At 46.6% G+C, this 25999-nt stretch overlaps 1 protein-coding gene across 1 annotated transcript in view; it reads left to right on the plus strand.

Moving 5' to 3' along the window:
• Positions 1 to 25999, plus strand: part of ADGRA2 (adhesion G protein-coupled receptor A2) — a 187597-nt gene that overhangs the window by 155332 nt on the left and 6266 nt on the right. The window contains exons 9-18 of the mRNA XM_075601405.1: positions 14046 to 14244; positions 15612 to 15785; positions 16083 to 16244; positions 17487 to 17705; positions 19215 to 19404; positions 21124 to 21332; positions 21871 to 21998; positions 22735 to 22858; positions 23713 to 23858; positions 24861 to 24950. Coding sequence (XP_075457520.1) covers positions 14046 to 14244; positions 15612 to 15785; positions 16083 to 16244; positions 17487 to 17705; positions 19215 to 19404; positions 21124 to 21332; positions 21871 to 21998; positions 22735 to 22858; positions 23713 to 23858; positions 24861 to 24950 — 1641 coding nt within the window. The remainder of the gene's footprint in view (positions 1 to 14045; positions 14245 to 15611; positions 15786 to 16082; positions 16245 to 17486; positions 17706 to 19214; positions 19405 to 21123; positions 21333 to 21870; positions 21999 to 22734; positions 22859 to 23712; positions 23859 to 24860; positions 24951 to 25999) is intronic.

A 25999-nucleotide genomic window follows, 5' to 3' on the forward strand; every position in this document is an offset into this window, starting at 1 on the left:
GCACACAACTTTTACTTAACTGTTTTCTTATTGGGATACAGAAAAAAACATTACAATGCAACCTGTTTATTTCTTTTTTTTCAACCAAAAGTTTTTTATTTTTGTTGAGTGCATGGTACAATAATCACATTTTCTTCCAACCCATTGTCTTATACAAATGTATCCACAACAACTCAAATTATAATTATACTCTCAAAAGACATACTAGGGATACGAACAGACCAACAAGACGTACCGACATACTACACCAGGGGGGGGGGGTAGAAAGGGGGGGGAGGGGAGGGGGATGCCATCGAACGATTCCAGTTCAGCTGGGCTCCACATAAGGGTTGTGGTTCTCGCTGCTTCCCGTACTTCTTGGGCTTATAGAACAGCTGATCCGCAAGATCGCATAGTGACTGCTGTCGTAGCGTTGGTTGCTGAACTCTTCTGGAGTATCTTGGCTCTTGTCTATCCTTTTCTCTGCCCCTTTTATTTATCTCCTTGTTTTGACAAACGTCTATGTCTCCCTGTCTTGTACACTTCATCCAAGGAGAACGCGTCTACAACTATTAAAGCAGTATATTGGAGGCGTTGACCCCAGGGATATCGTTCAGAGCTAGCCATGGTGACCAGACTTTGAGAAAATTTGTGCCGGTGTCGTTAACCAGACTTGTTAACTGTTCCATCCGGCAAACGAGCCAAATTCGATTTCTGATTTTTGGGATGTTTGGTGTGTCCGGTTGCTTCCACAATGCTGCGAGTTCGCACCTCAGGGCGGTTGCAAAATGTGCAATTAATTTGTGCTCCGACCTGTTTAGCCCCTGAGTGCGTCTGGCCAGCAGAAACAACCAGGGGTCCAAAGGGATCGTGCAGTCGAGAATTCTCTGAAGCCAATTTCTGATCTCCTCCCAGATTGGGAGTACCTTGGTGCAGCCCCACAGCATGTGTAGCAAGTCTGCCTGCTCCCCACATTGTTTAGGGCACAATGGGGGGTAACCTCTGACAAACTTTGATAATCGTGTTGGAGTCAGATACCACCTCATTAGGACTTTATACGCGTTCTCCTTTAATGTCGTGCAAATCGAGCTTTTAGCTGCCGCCAAGCTAATTTGATCCCAGTCTTTGTCCTCTAATGTGTCTCCTAGATCTCTTTCCCACCTGTTCCTATATTTTAATGTCACGTCAGCGTCAGGAGTTGGACAGACCACCGCTTTATACATTGTAGAGATAAGTCCCTTGGTTCCTGATCCAACAGAACAAAGCTGCTCAAAATTAGTGCGTTTAGCGCGGATGGGAAATTTGTCATAGAAAGCTCTTAGCTGGAGGTATCTAAAGAATTCTGAATTTGGAATTGACTTTTCAGACTTAATTTGCTCAAACGATTTAATCGATATTCTACCCTCCAGGTGTCGAAGGCGAGTATAACCCTTCTGTGTCCATGTAATAAAATCTTTCTTCTGCAGGCCCGGAGCGAAATCAGGGTTCCCCAAAATTGGGGTCATCAAGGAGTGTTGTCTCATCAAGACGTGCTTATATTTGCTTTTGTCCCAGACTGCCAAAGAGCTGACTACCGCGGGGAGCGGGTTTGTGAAGTCCTTGCGGACCTTGTTTGGAAGCCATATCAGGTCCTGCAATGCCACCGGGGCACAGCAGGCCGCCTCCAGCGCTACCCATCGCCTCTGGATAGGGTGGGTATGCCACTGGATGATTTGGGTTAATTGGGCCGCTCTATAGTACGACAACAGGCAAGGTACCGCTAGTCCTCCTTTTGTAGTGGGTCGAATTAGTATACTAGTTTTGATACGGGGGGTTTTATTACCCCAGATAAATTGCACCATTGCGGACTGTAACCGAAGGATCTCCTCCCTATTTATTGGGACCGGAAGAGTCTGAAATAGGTATAGTATCCTGGGTAGGAGATTCATTTTCAGTGATTGGATCTTCCCGATCCAGGATATGTTGTACCCTGCCCATTTCCGGAGATCTTCCTTCAGTGTCCGAATTAATCTGGGGTAATTCGCTTTATAAAGGGTATCTGATTGTTTTGTGATATTTATTCCTAGATATTTGATGCAGAAGGCTTGCCATTTGAATTCAAAATTTAGTGTGATCAATTTCTCAGTGGCCTTAGGTAAATTGATATACAGTGCCTCTGATTTTGCCTGGTTAATTTTAAATCCCGATATTGTATTAAATTCCCCTAGTAATTGGAAGACGTTCGGCAGAGAGGTGAGGGGCTGTGATAGAGTGAGTATCACGTCATCAGCATACAGGGCCACCTTGTGTGGCTGGTCGCTGATTTGGATTCCTGTTATATTTGGGCTGAGACGGATGTGTGCCGCCAGGGGTTCAATACAAAGCGCAAAGAGGAGGGGTGACAGGGGACAGCCCTGTCTAGTGCCGCTCTTTATCTGGAATTCTTCCGAAGGGAAGCCCTGGTGTCGGACCTTCGCCGTCGGTCCCTGATACAAAGCGAGAATTGCCTCTATCATTCTCCTTCCCAGCCCGAACGCCCCAAGCGTCGCCCTCAGGTAGGGCCAGTCTATTCTGTCGAACGCTTTTTCAGCATCTAGACTAAGCACCATAGACGGGATATGTTTTTTCTGCGCCAGATCAATTAAGTCAATAATCCGTCTGGTGTTATCAGCTGCTTGTCGACCACATATGAACCCTACTTGATCAGGATGGACCAACTTGGACAACACCTGGTTAAGGCGGTTAGCTAAAAGTTTGGAAAAGATTTTTGTACCAGAGCTTCGGGCCGCCGTCTGAAAGCATAAGGGGGAATACATATTCTATGTTGACTTTCTCTCTGAACACTTTGCGCGTAAGGGTGTTCCTTACTCCTATTCGGGAGTTCTTGGACTGGAATCCTCTCTGCCGAGACCTGTGGCTGTGGGGAGGGGATACAGAGGAAAACACATTGAGGGGACGTACATACACATATAACACTTATTGAAACATTTAAGAACTGTCGGGTGAGTGGGCGAGAATAAGCTCCCCCACTCACCTTCGTTGCCTCACTTAGGCGTGCAGCCCTGGCGGAGTCTGGGATGGCCCTCCATCCCCCTCTCCCGTCTCGAATGGCTGGCCTAAGGGGGTCTTGCATGGGCCACGCTCGGGGCTTTTCCCCTGCGCCCATGTGGAGACTCATGTTCAAGGCTTACGTGAGGGGCAACCTCCCTCCCCCCCTCCCCCAACCATGCTATCTACTATTGCAACTCCAACCTCGTACTTGTCTAAGCTATTTCTTTAACTCTTAACCCGTAAAATAACTTGTGGGGTATAACCTATTACTTGTAACTGCTAGTCCCTGCTGACTGCCTATCTTCTAGACTGCTTGTCCCTGTTCTCTTAGTGTGGTATGTGCGGTGAAGTCTCTGGGTTCGGAACTAATTTGGCCCTTAGTTAACCATCCCATCTAACCGCTTGTGTCTCTTTAAACTATGTGAGGAATCTGTGTGTTGAAGCTCTATCTATCTCATGTGGGTGTAGTGTGTGTGCTGGCAGGTCTCTGTAGCCACTGTAGATATATCAATATTTTATTAGTCTTTTCTTCTCTTTCTCTGCCGCCCGCCGTCACTGGGTGGGCCGCGTCCTGGGCCTTCCTTTGTTTGCGTCGCCCATCTCTCCTTCCCGCCGTCTTTTTGAATGACCGGCTGTGTCCTTCCCTTCCCCGCTTCTCGCGAGATTTGTGCTTCTTCTGCCGCCGGCTGTCAGGGGTTTTCCTGTCTCCTTCGTCTGCCCCCTCCAAGATGGCGTCCGCTCCGTTTCCGGTGACGTCTTTCCGTTGGGCGCCATTTGCTCTGCATCAGCCCGCGTGAGAGGATGTCTCTTCACCTGTTCCCGCGCTGATGCGCCCTCTACTTCCGTGAAGACGCCTCGTGGTGAAGCTGCTTCTGTGGTGCCATGCTGGGTGTCGTGCGTTTCACTGCGGCCGGCCATTTTCCTTTCCAGGTAAGGTTTTACCTTTTGCAGGCTTGAGGACTTTCTGGGTAGACCTTTTTCTCCACTTGTGGCGGCACAGGACTTTGCGGACATGGTGTTAACGGCGGGCTTAGTGGTGTAATGTCTATCTCGGCAGTTTTGGTGATTGGTGACAAGCTCTCCATTTATTTATTTATTAACTTCTTCGGGTAAAACCGCTACCCCAACTTTAACTTTAACCCTGGTTTGGGGGTCTGCTATTAACTTTAGATCTCTGCAGGGACTGTAGGCTCCCGGGGCGTTGTGGGTGAACCGGCTGTCCTCCATTCCGTTTCTTCTCCCCGTTCTTCCCTCCTGGGGCTTTTTGAGGGGCCGTCCCTCAGGCCTAGTTTATTGAGGAAGTCCTCTTTCTCCTCTATCTCCTTCATTGCAATGACCCTTCCGTTCTTTATAACCAATAGGCCGAACGGAAAGGTCCAGCGATACCGGACAGCTCGGTCCCTCAGCAGCCTTGTGACGGGCTGCAGGGCCCTTCTCCTTGCCAATGTTATTGGGGATAGGTCTTGGTACAGTTGCAGCGTGGCCCCCTCAAATCTACAAGTGCCTTCCGCTCTGGTGCACTTAAAGACCGCGTCCCTAGTCTTGAAATAGTGCAGCCTAGCGATGACATCGCGTGGCTGCTCTGTTGCTGCAGGGCGGCTTCTGAGGGCTCTGTGGCAGCGATCCATGGCTCTTTCTGTTACAGGCAAGTCCGGCAAGAGAGTCTCCAGCCACCTGGCAGTGAATGCTTCCACATCGGTTATTGTCTCTGGGATGCCGCGAATTCTGACATTATTCCTGCGGTCCCTATTCTCTGCATCCTCTTGCCTCTCCATAATCTCCGAAATCTGCGATTGCATGTACGCCGCTCTTTTGTCAGCCTTTTTAATTTGTTTATTAACGGTCACCATTTTGTCCTCGAGGGCCCCTGTACGCTCCCCCAAGCCCTGAACTTCTTTTTTTAAGTCTTGGAGCCCAGTGTATATCATGCTCTTCATATCCTGGTACAGTCGGTCAAAGTCACAGCGACGAACCGGCTCCTCTGGATGGTCGTCTTCCCGGTCTGACTCTGAGCCTGCAGTTGATTCTGGCGCCATTACTGTGTCTGCGCTCCGTGTAGTGGAGCGGCCCAGATATTTTCTCATATCCCCTTCCTTCTTCTTCTTGGGGTTGCCCGGGGCCATCACAGGAGTTGCTGCTGTGCTTTTGTTGTATTTTGGGCGTTTTTGGGTTGGTGGTTACTGCTATTACAGCGTTGTTAGTGGAGGTGGGGAACGGAGCTCAACTATTATGCCTCCATTCACTTCAGCCTCGCGCCGCAACCTGTTTATTTCTATATTTTCAACAAAAGACATGTGACTGCCTGCCTGTGTGGGTGAGTGGGTGGGTGGATGACAGTGGGTGGGTGGGTGAATGACAGTGGGTGGGTGAATGACGGTGGGTGAATGAATGACAGTGGGTGGGTGGGTGAATGAATGAATGACAGTGGATGGGTGAATGAATGACAGTGTTGAATCAATGACAGTGGGTGGGTGAATCAATGACAGTGGGTGGGTGGGTGAATCAATGACAGTGGGTGGGTGGGTGAACGAATGACAGTGGGTGGGTGAACGAATGACAGTGGGTGGGTGGGTGAACGAATGACAGTGGGTGGGTGAAAGAATGACAGTGGGTGGGTGGCTGGGTGAAAGAATGACAGTGGGTGGGTGGGTGAACGAATGACAGTGGGTGGGTGAATGAATGACAGTGGGTGGGTGGGTGAATGAATGAATGATGGTGGATGGGTGAATGAATGACAGTGTTGAATCAATGATGGTGGGTTGGTGGGTGAATCAATGACAGTGAGTGGGTGAATCAATGACAGTGGTTGGGTGGGTGGTTGAATCAATGACGATGGGTGGGTGAACGAATGACAGTGGGTGGGTGGGTGAACGAATGACAGTGGGTGGGTGAATGAATGACAGTTGGTGGGTGGGTGAATGAATGAATGACGGTGGATGGGTGAATGAATGACAGTGTTGAATCAATGACAGTGGGTGGGTGGGTGAATAAATGACGGTGGGTGCGTGGGTGAACGAATGACAGTGGGTGGGTGAACGAATGACGGTGGGTGGGTGAACGAATGACAGTGGGTGGGTGAACGAATGACGGTGGGTGGGTGTATGAATGACAGTGGGTGAGTGAATGAATGACAGTGGGTGGGTGAATAAATGACAGTGGGTGGGTGAATGAATGACAGTGGGTGGGTGGGTGAATGAATGACAGTGGGTGGGTGAATGAATGACGGTGGGTGAATGACGGTGGGTGGGTGTTTTAATGACAGTGGGTGGGTGGGTGAATGACGGTTGAATGACGGTGGGTGGGTGGGTGAATGACGGTGGGTGGGTGAGTGAATGACGGTGGGTGGGTGGGTGAATGACGGTGGGTGGGTGGGTGAATGACGGTGGGTGAATGACAGTGACTGGGTGGGTGGGAGACAGTGACTGGATGGGAGAGTGTGACTGGGTGACAGTGACTGGGTGGGTCGGAGACAGTGACTGGGTGTCTGAGTGACAGTGACAGGATGGGAGACAGTGACTGGGTGGGTAAGTGACAGTGACTGGGTGAGTGACAGTGAGTGACAGTCAGTGACTGGGTGCGTGACAGTCAGTGACTGGGTGGGTGACAGTCAGTGACTGGGTGGGTGACAGTCAGTGACTGGGTGGGTGACATTCAGTGACTGGGTGGGTGACTGTCAGTGACTGGGTGGGTGACTGTGACAGTGGGTGACTGTGACAGTGGGTGACTGTGACAGTGGGTGACTGTGACAGTGGGTAACAGTGACAGTGGGTGACAGTGACTGGGTAGGAGACAGTGACAGTGGGTGACAGTGACAGTGGGTGACAGTGACTGGGTGGGAGACAGTGACTGGGTGGGAGACAGTGACTGGGTGGGAGAGAGTGACTGGGTGACAGTGACTGGGTGGGTGACAGTGGGTGACATGACTGGGTGGGAGACAGTGACTGGGTGGGAGAGAGTGACTGGGTGGGAGAGAGTGACTGGGTGACAGTGACTGGGTGGGTGACATGACTGGGTGGGAGAGAGTGACTGGGTGACAGTGACTGGGTGGGTGACAGTGGGTGACATGACTGGGTGGGGTGACTTAACTTGACCGGGTGGGTGCAGCTTGCCACCAGACGCTTCCCCCTCCTGCCCCCGATATCCCCGCGACAGCTGCCCGGGACAGGAGGTGGGCTTGGGGGAGGGGGTGCGGGAGGTGGGCTCACGGGGGGGGGGCACGGGAGGTGGGCTCGTGGGAGCGTGCGGGAGGTGGGCTCGGGTGGCGTGCGGGAGGTGGGCTCGGGGAGCGCGCGGTAAGCTGGCCGCGGGGGTGAGGGGAAAGAACGCAGGTACTTCCCCCTCCATCCCACGTTGGGAGCGGGGGTGAGAAGAAGCGGCCCCTGCTTGCTCTGCATTGGGTGCGGGAGGGGGGGGGGGGGTGAGCGGGCCCTGCGCATGTGCGCGGGAATTGCTGCCATTTAAAAAATGTATTTAAATAACTGGCGCCCGGCCACACAGGGGGCCTGGGACGCCAGTGCCCTTTGTCCCCCCCTGTTGGCGGCGCTGGCAAAGGTAGCAATTGTTCAGTGATTTTAAAAATAAGGGTTCTACCGTAATCTGCATTAATCACAATATTAAATGCTCATTTGCGAAGCTTCTGTCCATCTTCTGCTCTAAGGGAGACCCCTGCTGGTGCCAATAGGGAACTACTTTTATTGCCCCAAGGAGCATGTGAGTTCTTTTTTGTGTGTGTTTGGTCCAAACACTTAGGGGGCTATAATATGTATCATGGCAAATGTGGTGTAGCTGGTTCTGGGGGAATGAAAACGAAAATGCATGAGACATATCAAAGAAGGAAAATCCAATTGAAATCTATAGTTTTTGTCCCATTCTGTAATATATACCCATATATACAGAAGTAGCAAGACTTCCTGTCTCCGGCGCAGAGGACGGACAGGCAAAAATCTGAGGCATCAGGGACAGCGTCTTCCGCGATGGAGCTGCGGGGGGTCCATGCCTCTGAATGAGACCCCCACACAGTGTTAATCCTTTGGTGCCGCGACCGTGCATGGCAGCGTCACCAAAGACATTTAGGCTTACTGCATGTGTATAACCAACCTTGTCAGTCCTGAAGACACCAATCCCTCATATATATATATATAAACACACATATACACACATATACATATATATATATATATACTGTGTTCGACAATCCTATACATTTACACGCCCGGGGCGGGTGGATTTAACCCCCAGGCGAGTAAATATTGGCCCAAGCAGAACACGTGCTTGTTTTTTTACATTTCCCCGCTCGCGCTGAATTTTCCCCGCTCGCGCTGAAAAAAAAAAAATAACTCCCCCTACCTGACTGCTGATTGGCGCGCGCTCCCAGGCTTTGTGGGCGCGCGGCCAGGCTCTATATGAGCCAGCCCCCAACGAGCGGCCATTTTTTCTGGCCAGAGATCTGTTGGAGAGTATGAGAGTAAGTACTCTCCAATCCTCCATCCCCTCTGCTCCTTCCCTGCCTCCTGCAGTTCCCCCTTACTCACCGCTTCCCCCCCCCTATACCCGCGCGTGGCTGCAGATGGTAGCGAGGGTGTTCCGCCTTCTCTCCCCGGCCCCCGCCTATCCGCGCGGGGCGTAGGTGTCCCCCCCTTTTTCCCCCCAGCTTCCTGCGCCACTTCCAGCTTTCCTCGGCTTACCCCGGCTTCCCGCAATCCCCGCGGGCGGGTGATGGTAGTGGGGGTGTCCCCGCTTACCCCGGCTTCCCACGATACCAGCGCGGGACGGGAGATGGTAGTGGGGGGTGTCCCTGCATACCCCGGCTTCCTGCGATACCAGCGCGGGACGGGTGATGGTAGTGGGTGTTTTCCCGGCTTCATGCGCCACTTCCCGCTTCCCAGATCCCCGCGCAGGGTGGGAGATGGTAGCGGGGGTTTTCCCCTCTTACCTCCTTGGTCTCCGCTTCCCCGCGGTCCCGTGGCTGTCCGCGCAGGGAGGGAGATGGTCGCGGGGGGGCGAGCGGGGCAGTGGTTGTGGTGGTGCTCGGTCGCGCGGCCTTTCCTCTTCTTCCCCCTGTCGTGTATGTGTGTGTGTGTGTGTGTATGGGAGAGTGTGTGTGTATGCATACATGTATGGGAGAGTGTGTGTGTGTGTGTGTGTGTATGCATGCATGCATGTATGGGAGAGTTGTGTGTGTGTGTGTGTGTGTGTGTGTATGCATGCATGCATGTATGGGAGTGTGTGTGTGTGTGTGTGTGTGTGTGTGTGTGTGTGTGTGTGTGTGTGTGTGTGTGTGTGTGTGTGTGTGTGTGTGTGTGTGTGTGTGTGTGTGTGTGTGTGTGTTTGTGTGTGTGTCTGTGCATGCATGCATGGGAGAGTGTATGTGTATGCATGGGTGTGCGTGCGTGTGTGTGTGTGTGTAGGATACCAGAAGTGTCACCCCACCCAGTCACCCCACCACCCCACCCCAGTCACCCCACCCAGTCACCCCACCCCATCACCCCACCCAGTCACCCCACCACCCCACCCAGTCACCCCACCCAGTCAACCAGTCACCCCACCCAGTCAACCAGTCACCCTACCCAGTCAACCAGTCACCCCGCCACCCCACCCAGTCACCCCGCCACCCCACCCAGTCACCCCAGTCACCCAGTCACCCCACCCAGTCAACCAGTCACCCCACCCAGTCAACCAGTCACCCTACCCAGTCAACCAGTCACCCCGCCACCCCACCCAGTCACCCCGCCACCCCACCCAGTCACCCCAGTCAACCAGTCACCCCACCCAATCACCCTCTCTCTCTCTCACTCTCTCTCTCTCTCTCTCACACCCTCTCTCTCTCTCTCTCTCACTCCATCTCTCTCTCACACCCTCTCTCTCATACCCTCTCTCTCTCACACCCTCTCTCTCTCTCTCTCTCTCTCTCTCTCTCTCTCACAGCCTCTCTCTCCCCCACACCCTCTCTCTCTCCCCCACACCCTCTCTCCCCCCACACCCTCTCTCACACCCCCTCTTTCTCTCTCTCTCTCTCACACCCCCTATCTCTTTCAAACCCCCTCTCTCTCTCTCACCTCTCCCTGTGTCTGTCCCACACTCTGTTTCTGGATCTCTTATTTACCCTATATATCTTAACTGCCCTATACTACACCAAAATAACCTATACTGTATTCTTCTAGATCTGACTCAAGCTACACACAGAAGACATCGGAACCCCCCCTAACCCAGAAGACAGGTAGGGAACACCTAACATTGCGGGAATGAGGGTATCTGGACATTGAGGGACTGCGGATCAGGTAAGATCCCAGGCGGGTTTGCTGCTTTAGATATTGTGAAGCGGGGGCGTCCAGACACTGGTTAAGGGGTTCAGGAAACTAGTCATTCACATCTGGCTTTTATTTCTAGATCCAACATTTACACACACGCACACACACATGCACGCACACACACACACACACACACACACACAAACACACACACACACACACACACACACACACACGTAACAAGGACTAATTGTAGTATAATGTAATACAATAAAGACATTTATGTCAAAAACGAATGTTGTTCTGGCTAGGAATTTATTAAATGTATTTTATTTATATATTTTATTTAAAAGCGGGGTTGGGGGCGGGACTAGGTGGCGAGTAGATTTTTGGGTGATTTGTCGAACACTGTATATATATATATATATATATATATATATATATACAGTGTTCGACAAACCTATACATTTGCTCGCCCCGGGCGAGTCGATTTAACATCGTGGCGAGCTCCTATTGGCCCAAGCAGCATACGTTTGGTACTAGGTGGCGAGTAGATTTTTTTGTGTGGCGAGTAGATTTTTGGGTGATTTGTCGAACACAATATATATATATATATATATATATAAAAGTGACACTGTGTGCTCATTTGCATGTCATTTCCCAGAATCCCTTGCTGCAGTGGAAGTGCTGTATGCTGGGTGATAATGGGGAAAGGCGGGGTTGCAGACCTGCCTAAGACATGCTGATGAGCATACAGCTATATTTGCATATTTGCTTTCCTGTGGAGGGTTTTTGTCACTTTTTTTTACTCACCATAACTTAACTCAGTAGTATGGTTTGGCCTATCCCATAAGCCTCTCTTGCATTCCCAGTAAAATCAACCCCACACTGATGAGACCCATCAAGGTCGAAACAGCTGTCTGTGGGTGGTTTTCTGGGTATGCACCTTAACCCTGGCTGTGCTCAAAGCTGTGACCATGCAGCAAGCTTAAGCCTATAGGGAACCATGTTATAAATGGTTATTGAGGCAAAAAGTGACACTGTGTGCTCATTTGCATGTCATTTCCCAGAATCCCTTGCTGCAGTGGAAGTGCTGTATGCTGGGTGATAATGGGGAAAGGCGGGGTTGCAGACCTGCCTAAGACATGCAGATGAGCATACAGCTATATTTGCATATTTGCTTTCCTGTGGAGGGTTTTTGTCACTTTTTTTACTCACCATAACTTAACTCAGTAGTATGGTTTGGCCTATCCCATAAGCCTCTCTTGCATTCCCAGTAAAATCAACCCCACACTGATGAGACCCATCAAGATCGAAACAGCTGTCTGTGGGTGGTTTTCTGGGTATGCACCTTAACCCTGGCTGTGCTCAAAGCTGTGACCATGCAGCAAGCTTAAGCCTATAGGGAACCATGTTAAAAATGGTTATTGAGGCAAAAAGTGACACTGTGTGCTCATTTGCATGTCATTTCCCAGAATCCCTTGCTGCAGTGGAAGTGCTGTATGCTGGGTGATAATGGGGAAAGGCGGGGTTGCAGACCTGCCTAAGACATGCAGATGAGCATACAGCTATATTTGCATATATATATATATATATATATATATATATATATATATATATATATATATATATATTATATATATAATATATCATTTGTTTTACATACATTTTTGCAAAACAGGAAGGGTGGGCGGGCAGCTTTGTGTCTGTTCTCCTCAGAAACAAAGTTAAGTATAACCTTCAAAGCCTTGCATCTATACTGTATATCCCTTCTGCTCCAAAAGCTAATTAAACTTGGTGATAGCTGCCAATCAGCTGCTGTCCCTAAGTTGCCTTGAGCTCTCCAGGTGAAGTTAATATTCCCTACAACAATCTCAGTCAATCACAGGCTCACAAACCCAAGCATTGGGGAGAGGGCCCTAGGAAATCAAGACGCCCTCCCTGTTGCCTCTTTAGGTTATCCCAATTGCTCCAATCTTGCATTGATACAGCGATGCCTTTCAGAGTCGATATACAGACGCAACAGATGTTGTAGTTGCAATAGTGCGGTAGCCAGGCCCCTTATCCGCACACGGTTAATGCATTTAAATGGCGTCTGCTTTTGCTGGCGCGTTGTATGTGTGTCCTGCTGCAATGCACCAGTGGGAGCAATAATGTCTGGTATATCTTATCAGAGTATTAGTGGTGAAATTCTGGGTGAAAATTCTGCCCATGTGGAATCGAAGCACAAATCCACAGAATCGCACCACTTTTGCCCACATCTTTACCATGGGGGAGGTTGCTTATTCTGAGTGGTTTGAACATGCAAAACAAGTAAACAGTGGTGTGGTGTTTTATTTACCCTTATCCCACCCTGTCTTTATCAGAGAGCCCCAAAAAAATAAGGGCAGGAGGGAGAGAGGATTTCAGACAGAAGGGAACAGCCGAAGGGACTGAAACCGCTCTTAAGTCTCAGCTCACCATGTTTACAAACTCACTTATAACATGATATAAAAATATTTAAAGGATGTTGGATTATGGCAAAAAAAAAAAAGGCATTTAACACCCCCTCCAACATGTCACTGCCATTAGTTCAGTTTGGTCTTTAGGGGCACTAACTCCTAAAATATGTCACTGCCATTAGTGCACTTTGGTCTGAGAAGGCACTGACCCCTTAATCATGTCACTGCCATCAGTACATCTTGGGCTAGGAGGGACTGATCCCTTAAATATGTCACTTCGATTAGTCCACTTTGGTCCTAGGATGGACGGATCCTTTAATTGTACAGACTAATGCTGCTAGAATCACTTTAGTCTCTCCTAAATCTGTCTCAGCGTCTCGCCTGCTGAAATCCCTCTCCTGGCTTCCTATTAAATCCCATATCACACACAAAACTCTTCTCCTAATTTTAATGCTTTACACTCTTCTGCCCCTCCTTACATCTCTGCCCTAATTTCTCGCTATGCACCATCCCGACATCTTCTCTCTACCCCTTTTGTATCTAAAGCCCTCTCCCACCTTAACACTTTCACACTGACTGCTCCACACCTCTTGAATGCCCTTTCCCTCAATATACCACTAGCACCTTCTCTATCCACCTTTAAGACCAGTGGGGGATTTCCCTTTAGGCCCAGGCCCAGGGCGGCAAAAATGTCCGCCCCCATATACGTTTGCCGCACTCTCTGGCCTATCGTGCCTGATGGGAAGCCATATAGCTGTTACGGCCGCCTCCTTACCTGCCACCCTCCTCCTGCTCCTGAACTGCAGCGTAAAATAACACTGCGGACGTCACCAGCCATGGCAACGTAACGTCGCAGCATCAAATGACATCATGCCATCACATTACCATGACAACGAGAGACGTCACGTTGATGACATCCGCTGCATCATTTGATGCTGTGGTTCAGAAGGAGGAGGGAGGCGGCAGCAAGGAGGCGACCTCAACAGCTAAGTACCAAGGGGAGGCAGATTTTGAAATCCTCCGCTGTTTAAGACCCATCTTAAAACCCACTTAAGGCCCCTTGCAGATGCATTTACCAGAACACCTTCCTACTGTCTCTGTATGTTCTTCGTACTTACCACTTAGATTGTAAGGTCTTCGGGGCAGGGACTCCTTTTCCAAATGATACTTTTATGCCTGAAGCGCTTTTTCCCATTGTGTGTTATTATGTCGCGTCTATTACTGCTGTGAAGTGCGATGTACATGGATGGAGCTATATAAATAACGATATACTGTACATACATCCAAATATCTCTGTATGTATATGGCTGAGCCAGAGAGCTGTGTTGAGTGTGTCATGTCTCTACAGGTGGCCCAGAACATTGGCGGGTATTACCGCCTATCAGTCCTGCCTGCAGTATCCCTTCACTTCTGTCCCGCTGAACGGTGTAGGGCAGGAGAAGAAGGCCTCTCGTCGCTGTGATCGCTCGGGGCACTGGGAGGAAGGAGACTATTCCAACTGTCTGTACACCAATGACATCACCAGGGTCCTGTATACTTTCGTTTTGGTGAGTGTAAAACTGTCCACTCTGTCTTTGTGCCTGCGATATGACATATTGGATAGGCAGAGATAGACAGATACAATACCAAATGGAATGTCCTGCTCCACTGAAATTGTATTATATGTAGTGTGAGGCTGGTACTAACAAAGGGACAAGAGAGAAAAAAAACTTTTCATTGTTATTGTTGTTGACTTTTTTCGTTATTGCACTGTTCTTAATGTATATAGATTAAAGGTTAAATGTTCTATTTTGTTGTATATTATTGTTTGGGGCTCTCAGCGTGCAGCAGAAATGACTTCTGTTATTTCTCTCTCGTCCTTTTGTTAGAGATAGGAAGATAGATACACTGATAGATAGGTACACAGAAGCTTCATACATACATACATACATACATACATACAAACACAGTAGACAGCATGCTGTGAAGCGAGGAGAGGCCCTCTGCATGTGCGTTTACAACTCTTTTTGGGGTGAATAAGGACAACACAAACTCAGGTGGATAGACAGACAGACAGACACAAAAGGGTGGATGGATAGATGGATTGATGATAGATTGACAGAAGACAGAGAATAGATTGATAACAGATACAGTAGTGATGTCTCATTGAAAATCTATGAATTGCATATTACCTGTCATTTGCAAATGCACATTGATAAGAGCAAACACGGGTCGTAGATAATGAGTCGTTTATTGTATTATACTGAATGAACATACAGGAGTGTCAACAAGAGACTCTGCAAGGGGAGGGCCCTTGCTAGCTTTTTATACACATGAGTTTCTTTGTCTAACATAAGTTGCTAGGTAAAATACAATATCTCCTCCCAATTCTAAACCAATCAATATAAAGGTCACTAAATAAGTAAATACTGGGTTAAAACATCTTAATACAATGAACAAGATCTGTTAGGATACATTTTTATCTCTAAGTCTGTATAACTGCAGATTACGTGCTTCCCCCTCATTTCTGGGTATTGAGCCATAGGCCAATTTGGCCTGGAGTCTCCTGGTAGCCAAACTGATACATACACATTCTTTCTCACACAAATGATTGCAGGAACACAGCATGAGACACAAGACATAACAATGCAGACAAAATGGAGACAAAGTAGATTCTGCACACCACCAACAACCTCACCCCAGAGACCTCCCCTGTCCATTTAATCAACATGTCATCCATTTCTACAGTATGTTCATTTCAACAATATTAGATCAACATACCAATACACTAGAAATGAAAATGATACAAAGGTAGATGAGAGAAAAATAGATGAGGTAAAAAAAGTAATAGGTGGCTGATAGCTAGATAGACACAGACAGGTAACTTGGATAATAGATTACAGACTGAGTGACTTGTTTTTCCTGTTTACTTCAGATGCCCATCAATGCAACTAATGTGCTGACCCTGGCTCGACAGTTGCGGGTGTACACTGCAGAGGCAGCTAACTTCTCCGACATGATGGATGTAATCTACGTGGCTCAGATGATGGACAAGTTTATTGGACTAGTGGATCATGTCAGACATGTACACGGAAACTGGAACTTGGTGGTACAACACCTTCCCATATTTTAATTAATTTGTTCATTCAGTTTAGATGTCATGGTGTCTGACATTGTGCAGAGCTATTCTATACGTCTATACTTGTTCTATTCTATGTTCTATACTTGTGCCTTTTTCTCTCTGCAAACCTCTCCTTGTCATTTTGCACGATGGCAAATGTCTCCTAAAGCTGGATTTCTGACCTATGACATACCGTATATAACAATAGGTTGTGTGCAGCTACCTGCATTCTAACGCACTGTGTAAAGAGTGGTTGGTTGCTGAACAGTGGCCGTGTTCTTTCAGCTGGCAGAAGTCATAGTGGAGATGGCCAGTAACATGATGCAGGTAGATGACCATATCCTGTGGATGGCCCAGGTAGAAGACAAAGCCTGCAGCAGCATCGTCCAGTCTGTGGAGAAGATCGCTGGGCTAACCCTTAGCAGCAACTCCCAGGACCTGTCTGTGGTACGAGCTCTTTACTGAAATCTAATGTGGTGTCTGTTTATTCTGTCAGTGCCATTTCCTGCGTTAGCTATTATTTAAACTTGAGAAAGTTACATGGTCTTATAATAATTATATATGTTCCTTTCTCATCCTTGTTTTCAAATATGAAAACTATTTAAGGCATTTTATACTCAGAGAACTCTGACATGCTACTAAACATTTTTATACTATAGTTCAAATATAAGGCGGCTGATAAAGAATATGTATACGGAACTCTTATTAACCTCTCCACTGTTGAAAGAGGTCTGCCATTACAATGCCAGCAAAGGGGTTACATTAAACAGCGGAAGGGACACTACATAGGCAAAAACTGGAGACAGTCTAATGAGGTAGCAGGTGAGAGGTACTACAGAGTATTCAGTAGGGAAGCAGAGACCGCTATGAACATGCCCATGCATTCTTCTATCTATGCAAGGAGGTGGCCAGGTTATAATGATACTGGTTTAGAGCAAGTGAACTCAATTCTAATCCCAGTGTCACCACCTTGTGACTTTACTTTGGGCTACTTCATAGGTTTTTTTTCGATGCTAGTGGACACCTTCTGGCCTATTCAACTGGATGGGCCCCATTTAAGTGAATGGTCAAGAAGGCGTCTTCTGGACATAACACTGCTGAGTAATTATGGCCCATTATCTCCCACACAAACATTAGAAGGTAAAAGGACTGTATTGAACCTGCAAAATTCAATATATATAGTAGACGACTACATAATGAAAAAACATTCTTATTAGAATAAATCATATAATTGCCAAAGCTCTTTACAGTTATACTAATGAATTGTTTATGTATTGTATTGTATTGTATGTCTTTATTTATATAGCGCCATTAATGTACATAGCGCTTCACAGCAGTAATACATGTGGTAATCCAATAAATAACAATTATGCAGCCATGTCTGAGATGAAATCCTGGCAGCACATTTCTAATACGCTGGTAATTAGATGAGATGGAGTATCTTATGCCACTTTACAGCTCTCTATATTATTATAGTGCTGATCTTGGATCCATCACTGTATATAGAGCAAGAAGTCCCTGCCCTGGCAAGCTTACCCCCTAGCACGGCAGTACCTGAAGCACATGTGCCAGTATTTCAGTGCTGACTCGAGTCATACAGATTTTGAAATGCCACAGCAGAGACTATTGTTTTGGCCACTCCTAGATGAAGCATTATGCTTATTTATACCCATTTCCTTCCCCTGACAGAGCACTCACAACATTGCTTTGGAGGCCTATCTTATCAAGCCTGAAAGCTACGTTGGTCTGAGCTGCACAGCTTTCCATAGAAAAGATGGGGCCCGGGGAAGCCACCGGCAGGAGAAGGACAGGAAGGACCAGGAGGCTGACCCACACACCGACCAACTGTTGAAGTTCCGCTGCACCACAGGGCGAGCCAACATCTCACTGCCCAACTTCCACGTTAAGGTAATCTTGAGAGGAGACATCATGGTGGTGTAAAATAGAAATGAATGGATGAGATGCAGTAAGCTACTATTGCTTGAGTCTGCGTTAATGCCTTTCATGTCAATGGCAGTGAAAGCTTCGAAAGTATTGCGTCGTATGCGCCTGGAGTTACCCCCAATTATTGCCAAGGTAATTGTATGTAGAAATAAGTGAGTTTAGAAGAATAGTCAGAACGTATCTTTAACCATTTCAGTGCAAGTGGAGCGTCCAATGCATTAACATGTGTAATGTATGGGATATCTGAAGAATTGGTATGATGGCAATAATTATAACCAAATTTTTTTTGTCTGACTCTGAGCCAAAGAGAGTTACAGAGGACCCGCACTCTCCCCCAACAATTAGTTTAATTGTTGTGGGGAAGAGCGCTGGGCCTCTGTAAGCGCAGGGCTCAGTGGCACTGACTGCACTGCCATCAAGCTGGCCTGGTGGGGGACGTGTTTGTGTTCAGGTGGCCGATTCTTTACCCCAATTACACAGAGCAAATATAATTATTTATTTGTACTTCTTGTAAACCAAAGGTACATTTTCAATATTCACAAAAAAAAGAATCTATTCTTTTTCTTTTAACTACAGAACAACTTAAACCTGTAACTTATTCTGTTTCCCTATTGCTCCTATCCCACTAAACCCTGTCACTCGGTGTCCATGCTCTGTATTGTTAGCTGGTATAAGTCCTGCTGTATTTCTGTCCTTTACTTGTCTCCGTCCATATAAATCTGCCTTTGTGCACAAGGCTCTATCTGTCCCTCTCTTGTACATCATTCTGGCTCTTGACTCATTAATGGGTAACAGTAGTTTGGCCTTTTCCTTCCTTTTCATCCATGTTTTATTTATTTACTGTAATTACAATCTCGTCTCTGCTGCTCTTTCGCTCTGACTGGGTTTTGCCATCAACTGCCCAACTCCCAGTCAAATTCTAACTGTCACTTCCTGCTGCCACCTGCCATAGAGTGCTGGCCCCCACTGGCAGCTCCTCTGCATGCTCCATGAGCAGCAGCTCTTGCAAAGTCTTTTACCTTATAATTCCTGCCTCTAGAAAGGGTTTCTGTTTGACCCTCTTACATCACATCTGTATCAATGGTGGTTCCTTCTCAGGCCGCGTTGCCGAAGAGCCGGCTGAGAGCAGGTAAGAGAAGTTACAAAGGCCTCACCCTGCATTTAATTTAAAGGCCTTGAGGAAGAGCGCAGGGCCTCTGTAAGCACCACGCCCCCCTATAAAATCCCAGGGGAGCGCGCCCCCCAGTTTACGCACCCATGTGCTAGGAGATAACGGTGAAAAGCAGGGTTGCAGACCTGTCTGAGATATGTGAATGTGCTCACACGTGGTATTTTTATTTGCTTTATGGTCATTGAATTAACAATGTTCTATAATTATTAGAGTGCAGGGGGAGTACCTGCAGTCTGCTGTCGTCTTTTTCATTGATACAGAGTTTGAATTCAGTTCTAACTCATTTTCTTGGCTCCCTTCAGAACAGCCTCGCCCTGGCCTCTGTCCATCTGCCCCCGAGCCTCTTCTCCACCACCTCATCACCGAGTTGCAAACTGCAGGTCCTGGCTTTCAGGAATGGAAAGCTGTTCAGGAGTGTGGGGAACTCCTCGCGGCTTGCAGAAGACGGAAAGAGACGGAGTATCTCCACTCCGGTCATATACGTGGGAACACGTAAGGCAGCGTAACTTCTAAGTCCAAAATGAATGCAGCCTTCCACTAATTAACCAAAAAGAACAACATTTACTGATTCTTTAGCTCAAAATGGGACGGTAAAAAAAAGGGATGGAAACCAATAATTTTACGTACTAGAGGGATGCTAAGGGAATGTGCATTATATATAAACAAACGAGAAATGAATCCCTACATAAAGCACTCTACCTCTACTAATTTTGACTTAAATGTATTAATTATAAGAAACATGAGAGAATTCAACAGAAAAATAAATTAAAGCCTAAAGGACGCTAATTGCTGTATAATTTCCCACTTTGGGTGCATGGAAGCCTCTATGACAGAGGATTCCCAGTTGTTGCAGCAGTGAGGATACTATAAAATACTTTGTTGCAGCAAGCTGTTTGGTCTGTATAACATGTATTATATGCCATACTAATGTAATATTGTGTAGCATATAGAAGCCCTCATCAGATAGTGTATTCGGTATGCAAAAGAAACCTTATTAGCACCAAACCTCATGGACTAATGTCCACTAATGGGGGTGGTCGAAGAAGTTCCCACGGGAACGAAACGCGCGTCGGGTTTCAATGACACAATCACTGTGACTTCATACACGAGAGCGCAGCTGTAGGCTACGGCCCCTGCTATTCCTACTCTGATACTTTCGGTTACCAAACTTAGCAAGCTAAACTATGTTGTGGGCCCCAGGAGGCAGGCACCAGTGTCAGCCAGCATTTTTAGCAACAGCACGGAAAGCGGTAGTGCTCTGGTGATATAGACCGCCTGTATCTATTTTGGAGACGGGGCAGCATGACTCACCGTGGTTAACCCTTTCATCGAGTACTTAATGCGCATGCTCCTAGGTCCACACAGTGGGTATTTCTTTCATTACATTTGCTATAGTTGCTCGTTAGGGTGTACGGTGTGGATTTAAATATTTGATCTGTTTTTACTGGCATCTGCTTGTGCGGCCATAAGTGCTCACACACTGCCTTACGGGGAGTGTGTGTACTGTCATTCTCAGGAGCCTTACACCTCATATACATTAGTCCATGAGGTTTGGTGCTAATAAGGTTTCATTTTGCACACCGAATACACTATGTGATGAGGGCTTCTATATGCCACACAATATTACATTAATCTGGCATATAATACATGTTATACAGACAAAACAGCTTGCTGCAACAAAGTATTTTATAGTATCCTCACTGCTGCAACAACTGGGAATCCTCTGTCATAGAGGCTTCCATGCACCCAAAGTGGGAAATTATACAGCAATTTGCGTCCTTTAGGTTTTAATTTATATTCCTGTTGAATTCTCTCATGTTTCTTATAATTAATACATTTAAGTGAAAATTAGTAGAGTTAGAGTGCTTTATGTAGGGATTCGTTTCTCGTTTGTTTATACAAAATGGGACGGTACAATGTTCTTGTTGGTTTTTGGTTAGCTGGATTTGTATACTTTTTTTTTTTAAACTAATTTTACCGTGTAACACCATTTTTTTGTTGTATAATTCTCCAAACTGCCTGTTTTAGCTGCAATTTACTAATTGTTGAAAACATATTATATAATATTTCACAGTGTACGGATGGATACAGGAAAGGCAAATGTATAGAACGCATAGAAAAGAATACAGGGAGTCAGGAGATAGGTGTGAACGTGACGCTGAGGGAGATAACAAAGCCTTTGTGTGAACCCTGTCCTTTCTTCTTCCCTAGGAGGCTGTGGCACTAGTAACCTCACTGACCCAGTCACAGTTTCTCTCCGTCACCTGGTGAAAGGATCGGACCCACTCCCTGCACAGTGGAACTTCAAAGCCTTGGAGGGATACGGAGGGTGGAGCTCGGAAGGCTGCCAGCTATTGTCTGAGGAACCCAACATAACCAGCATGCAGTGCCACCAGCTCAGCAACTTCGCCATTCTGACTGTGAGCAAGGTCTTCCCATTCAATGACCTCTTCCTCCATCTCCATAAACGCATCTCTTTCTTACTCCATCTCACTATACTGTAACTCTCCCTCCCTGGTACGCCACCTCCATAGATCCTTCCCCTCTTGTTACAGTAACTTACTATACCTGTCCCTCCCTATTACTACATATCAATAAATCCTCCCATCCTGTTATTCCATCTAACTATACTTGTCTCTCCCGGGTCCGCCAACTTACTATACCCTGGCTTTTCTGTTATTCTATTTCACTATACTGTACCATTACCTGTTACTCCATCTAACGACCCCAATCCCTTTCTCTTAAGACATCTTACTGTCAAATGATTAGAGAGCCTACCGTATGTTTTTTTTTTTTTTTTACTTCTACTCTAATTCTGAAGCCTATAGCGTTCTGTTATGTCTATCACAGTCATGTATAAGTCTTTTAATGCATAACCATCTGGGGCCTCTGCTGGAAGTCTGTGCTATGCATCCACTACAGTTTGAGTGAGAGACCTTTCACATTTCCCCCTGACAGGAGCTGAACACATTAACCCAGCAGGCTCAGAATGGCACTGAAGTGTTGCATCCTGTCATCTACGCCTGCACAGCCATCCTCCTACTCTGCCTCTTCACCACCATCATCACCTACATCATTAATCACAGGTAAAGTGGGACTACTGGGATAGAGAGGAAGACGAGAGGGAACTCCAGACCATATCAGGATTTCCCTTAAAAAGCAATTGTGAATGAGGCTGTTAGCATCAATATCGTATTAAGCTGTTTTATATTAACATGATTAGCTTGTGTTTTTCAGAGCATTATATGGAGCACAAAGAGGAGTTATAGGGAGAGGTTCTATGGTTCAATAGGGGGAGTTGTAGATAAGGGTTATATGGACCAATAAGGGGAGTTATAGGGAGGGGTTTTATGAAGCACAAGGGTGAGTTATAGGGATGAGGTTATATGGAGAAATAGGAGTTATTGGGAGCGTTTACATGGAGAAATAGCAGGAATTATAGGGAACACGTTTATGGAGCAATAGGAGGAGGGATAGGGAGCAGTTATATGGAGCAGTAGGATGTTATGGGAAGTAGTTATATAAAATAGGAGGAGTTATGGATAGGGGTTATATGAAGCAATAGGAGGAGTTAGTGCATAAGGAGGAAATATTCCATTCCAATAGTCCCGACCCTCAAAACTCTGGATCCCAGTGATTGATACAAATAGGTGCCAGCGATAACCATAGGAACTGAGAAGGCAAACAAAGACTAATATCAATAATTACCACACTGTTATAAAGCTTTTGTTAAATTGGGCCCTGCTCTAAAATCATGGAGGGATCACTGATTTATACAGTCACTGACATGCTCTGCTCTCTTGCTGCATTCTTCCACCTTAGCTCGATACAGATCTCCCGGAAGGGCTGGCACATGCAGCTTAATCTGTGCTTCCACATTGCAATGACTTCAGCCGTGTTTGCGGGAGGAATCACCCTGACCGGATACCTCATTGTCTGCCAAGCTGTAAGTATCTATGCTGCCAACACGGCCCTACATCAGATGTAATAATAAAGGACACAAGTCTGTTCTAAAAAGTTAATAAGCAATATTATATTGATAAACTTCATCTTGATAATTAGACGATGACACTACAAAACATTACTTAGTCCTGGACTAGTGTTAACATGTGCATCATATATATAAATGATTATTATTTTATTGTTATAATCTATCTATATACAGCACAACCCCGTTATAACACGATCCGTTACAACGCGAATCCGCTTATAATGCGATGCAAGCGTGGCTCCCAATTTTTCTACTTATGAATACTTTACAACACAATTATTGGTATCTTAAATACTTTATTGCACAATGCATACGCTTGTGCATTATTTCGAACGCGATCCGCTTATAGCACGATGTGATTCTTTGTACCCCAAGCACAGCCTTATAAAGGGATTGAGCTGTATTAGTTTGATTGTTTTTTGGCACAGTCATAGCCTCCCCTTCTTCCCCCCTCCCCTTCTTCCCCCCTCCCCTTCTTCCCCCCTCCCCTTATCTTTATTGGCCATCAAATAAGAGGGGTGGGTGGAGGGTAGAGAAAACACTTGGTTGACAAAAACTCCCCCATTCAGTGGCCCTAAAGAAATGCAATTTTGAATTGAAATCCCAAGAAACAAAAGCAGCCAAAAATTTGCTTTTGGCATGGTTAGATTAGGTTTAGGAAGCTAGTTAGGTTGGTAAATTGTTTACAAAGAACTACGTGGAATTGCACCCTTACCTAGAACACCTTCTGGTTGAACTTCTAGTCAAAGCAGAAGATCCTCTAGCCTTGTTCCCTGATGATCAAGCTCTTGTGTTTTTCTAACTTCCAGGTCAGCATCATTCTGCATTATTCCTCCTTGTCCACCCTGCTCTGGATGGGGCTGAAGGCAAGAGTCATTTACAAGGATCTCACCCGCAAACCTCAGCCACAGCAAGAAGGGGAGGCTGCCCAACCTGCCCAGAGACCTATGCTCAGGTACGGCAGAAGGGCGCCGCACTCACTTGTCCCCTCTGAACATGTACTAGAGGTTATCGTACAGCCTGATAAAGTCCTTCACAGGAAATCCAAGTCCCCAATCTTTGTACACTCTCTTATCACAGACAAATAATCTGTCTTTATAAAACCAGTAGAGGAAGGGGGTTGAATCAGCACTGAAATGATAAGTGTCTATAGCAGGGGCGTGCAAACTTTTCCCCGTGCGCACCCCTGCCTGCTCTCCTCAGAGCCTCGCGCCCCCCACTGTTCAGCCCCGGTGTCAAATGACGTGCGGGGTCATGTGATGTCACGTTGCCATGGTAATGTGATGCCACGTGACACTGCGGCATAATTTGACGGCCGGTTACCATGACGATGCGTCGCTGGAAGGTAAGTGTGTTATAGAGGCCTCCCGCGGTCCCCCGGCATTTAAATTAAATGCCTGGGGGGAGAGCACAGGATCTCTAAAACTGCCGCACCCCCCCCCCCCCCCCGAAAATCTTGCACCCCCCCAGTTTGCGCACCCCTGGTCCATAGTGATCATTCTTTATTTATAATGATGATAGGCAGTGGTCGAAACTACTTAAAAAAAAGTAGTGGAACTGTCCCAGATGTTAAAAAAAAAAAAAAAAACAACATTAATAAAGGAAAAAAGGTAATTAGGAATTATACAATATTTACCTTCACTCCCCCGCTACACCCCCCCCCCCCCCGGTCTTTTGGTCTGCAGCTCCGGGGAATCGGCTGCACGCGCCGCCAGTCTCGCGGGCGCGCGTGCAGCGGAGGTACTGGGGCCTCAGCCTTATGTTACTACTGTATATTGTGGTCATCTACTGCACTCTCTCTTTACTGCAGGTCTATAACAAGCTCCCCCAGCTGTCCTTTGTCTGATAAAGTTGCTGCATATTTGTTATCTGCATTTCCTTTTCAGCGGAGATACCTTCCTGATCTTTAGCTTGGAGCTTCTTAAGGCAGTTGTGGCGTTTGCTCTGTGTGTTGCAGGTTTTACCTGATTGCTGGGGGGATTCCTTTGATCATATGCGGGATCACAGCTGCCGTGAACATTAATAACTACAGGGACAACAGCCCGTAGTAAGTATCTTACCAGCCATTAGGTGTCACAGCATTGGCACAGAGTATCCTGGTAACAAAGCATTGTACGTCATTGTTAGAAATAGGAACGCAGTTCACACCTTGCAATGTAATCATTTAAAGAGTACCTCCCTCTTACCACCAAAAGTATACCAATGTCACTGACATGTTTAAGGAGTCACATCTGGGGGACACGTGTCAGATTTGGGGGGGGGGAAAGGCAACCAGAATTTTTAAATAATATTTTCAAGTAACATGTTGAGCTGAGACTTGGGAGGGGTTTGATTTCCTTTGACCACTATTTCTGATGCCACTTATGCCATTTTTTAGAGGTCCAGTAATATAGAACCATGTTTTAACATTTTAAAGCTATATTTAAATATCTTGCTCTAGTCTACAGGATTGGACTACAGTAAAGGCACTTAGCCATGTAACACCTCTGCTACTTATGCTTGTTTTATTGTGTAATATGTTATTTTATATTTCTAAAATGGTGTAATACAAATATTTTTCAATGGAAGGCTGAAACCATATAGGTTAACACTAAGGCAGTTATATTATTTAAACTGATCTGGTGTAGTGAGTTCATCTGGAGGGCTGCAGTGGATTATGGGAAATGTTCAAAATGCTCTACCTACGTACTGTGGAGGTGGATTTATAAATGTTCATTTAAAACAATGTATTTCTACTAAATACGATTACAACCTGCTTCATACCTTCTCTTTTCTAACTGGCAAGAAAACCCTCTTAAATGTAGGAGGTCAGTTATCAAAGTTTCATGGCTGGAAACTGGGCAAAAGATATTGTATAAGGAAAACTCCCTTCCTGTCCTTTTATAAACGTGATGCTGTTTATTGCATTAATTTTGCTCCAATGTTGTAACTGGGAGGCTTTCATAAATTGACCTCCTACTAAATAATGTCTCTCCAATGTTGCCCATATCATTGTCAATGGTTTTAAAGTCCACGTTCTATACAGGGTTCCAGACAGCACCCACATGGGTATTTTTAGATAGTGAAAATAAGTTCTTAACTGTGTCAGGGTGCATG

The sequence above is a fragment of the Ascaphus truei genome, chromosome 5, assembly GCF_040206685.1.
Source record: "Ascaphus truei isolate aAscTru1 chromosome 5, aAscTru1.hap1, whole genome shotgun sequence".
Classification (NCBI taxonomy): domain Eukaryota; kingdom Metazoa; phylum Chordata; class Amphibia; order Anura; family Ascaphidae; genus Ascaphus; species Ascaphus truei.